The 1,865-nt window shown below is 66.0% G+C and overlaps 1 protein-coding gene across 1 annotated transcript in view; it reads right to left on the reverse strand.

The window, feature by feature from the left end:
- Nucleotides 1-1,865, reverse strand: part of LOC103912511 (dystonin-like) — a gene marked incomplete at its 5' end in the record, with an annotated part of 28,419 nt that overhangs the window by 16,470 nt on the left and 10,084 nt on the right. Inside the window, 2 exons of the mRNA XM_009318790.1 lie at nucleotides 1,093-1,236; nucleotides 1,629-1,754. Of these exons, the coding sequence (XP_009317065.1) occupies nucleotides 1,093-1,236; nucleotides 1,629-1,754 (270 nt within the window). The remainder of the gene's footprint in view (nucleotides 1-1,092; nucleotides 1,237-1,628; nucleotides 1,755-1,865) is intronic.

The following is a 1,865-nucleotide window of genomic DNA, read 5'->3' on the forward strand; positions in this document are numbered from 1 at the left end:
CCTCCCCGGTTCCAACCCCCGGTGCTGGCAGCCCCGCCCAGGCACCGCAGGGCCATTGCTTCAGGGGGAACAAGTCTCTGCACGGGGAGCCACAACCCACCCCTGCCATGGGGCACATGGACCTCTGGCCAGCAGCTCTAATGACTATGGGGTGGGAACGTGGGGCAGGGACGTGGGGGCTCCATGGTCCACCCGTGACCACGAGGCAGGACCGAGTTCCTGCTGGGTGGCTGGGGCAGGGCTGACACACAGCGCTGCCCCTCATGTGTCGAGGGGGCCTTTGCAGCTCCTGGGGCTGGCGCTTTGAGCACGGGTCCTTGGTCCGTCCCTGTGGGCAGCAGCCAAACATGCTGGTACCCACGTATGCACCGCTGCGGACGTGCTGGCTGCCCTCACAGCCGGGCTGTGCCGCGTCCTCGCTATCTGGGGCGAGCAGCCAAGGAGGGCAGCCCCGAGGGTGGCAGGACCCCGGAGTAGATCCAGATCAGATACCGAAGATCTCTGCTCACTAAGGGCTTTGTGCAGACGACGGTGAGGGATCAGCCGAACCTGTCAGACCCGTTCAGGGAGAGCCTGGAGCGCTCTCGCCTGCAAACCCATGATGCCAGGGAGCCTCCGAGCTGCTGTGGGAGTGGGGTCCGGGATGGGGATCCCCGGGACACTGCTCTCTGGGGACTCCCTGCCTGGGCTGCACAGCATCTCCCACCTCACGTGTGTGGAATGAGTCACCACCATCCAGGTGGGACTGGAGAGGCCCCAGTGACCCCCCGCGTGGCCCCAGGATGGGAGAGCAGGGGTGGGAGCAAGGGGATGGCCAGGGCTGGCCAGGGCGGTGTGTCCCGGCGGCTCACGGAGGGCCAGGTCTGTGCAGGAGGAGCTGAGCCAGGGCCATCCGGTCACTGGCAAGACCAAGACGTCTGTGTTGGCCAAGGATGGGGCTGAGCATCCCCAGCTCCCCGCAATGCGCCGGTCAGGAGGGCTGCACCAAAGAGGCACCAGCAGTGGGAAAGGCGTGGGGCCATGCTCATCCCAGGCGTGGGTGCAGATCTGCTCCATGCCTGGGGGGGGATGGAGAAGGACCGCCCAGCTCACCTCCTGGAAGCGGCTCTTGACGACTGTGACCCAGGACTTGATGGTGATGACGGAGTCCGGGTGGCAGGTGGAGAGGATCTCCTCTCCCAGCGAGGTGATGCACTCCAGCTCCAGCTGCTGGCACTGCAGGGACTTCATCAGCTCCTGGGGGGAGTGCACAGACTCAGTCCTGCCGGGTCTCAGCCCCCTGCACCCCACTGCACACCCCAACGCTGCAGGGAGCAGCCTCCATCCAGCCAGGTGTGCAGGCAGGGGAAGGACACTGAGTGGAGCTCAGCAAGCACGACCGCTGAGCACAGCTGTCTTTGCATGGGGTGCTTGGGACCCCAAATCTCCAGGCCTCAGGGTGCTTGGGACCCCAAACCCCGTGTCTTGGTGTGATGGAACCCAACATCCCACGTCTCAGTGTGGTGCACCCCACACCCTGGCAGGGGCCAGCTGGGGCCAGCGGACCCCGGCAATGGGATGTCCTGAGGCAAGGACAGAGCCACCCTGGAGGCGGGGGCTGGTGGGGGCTGGCAGGGACAGGCACCGACCTGCAGCTGGTTCTGGCACTCCTGCACAGCCAGCTCCTCCTCGGGGAAGACACCGTACTTGAGGGTTTTCTCTGACTCTGAGAGGCGACCCAGGAAGGAGTGCACCAGGGTGTGAAACTCCTCCGCCTGCCACAGACAGCCGGGGACCTGCTCAGCACCCACCTCATGGCCACAGCTCCAGGTCCTGGCCCCCTCAGCCCCCCGGTCAGACCCTGAGCCCTGCAACTGCCGCTTCCG

This window comes from Pygoscelis adeliae, unplaced genomic scaffold, assembly GCF_000699105.1.
Source record: "Pygoscelis adeliae isolate BGI_AS28 unplaced genomic scaffold, ASM69910v1 Scaffold452, whole genome shotgun sequence".
NCBI lineage: Eukaryota > Metazoa > Chordata > Aves > Sphenisciformes > Spheniscidae > Pygoscelis > Pygoscelis adeliae.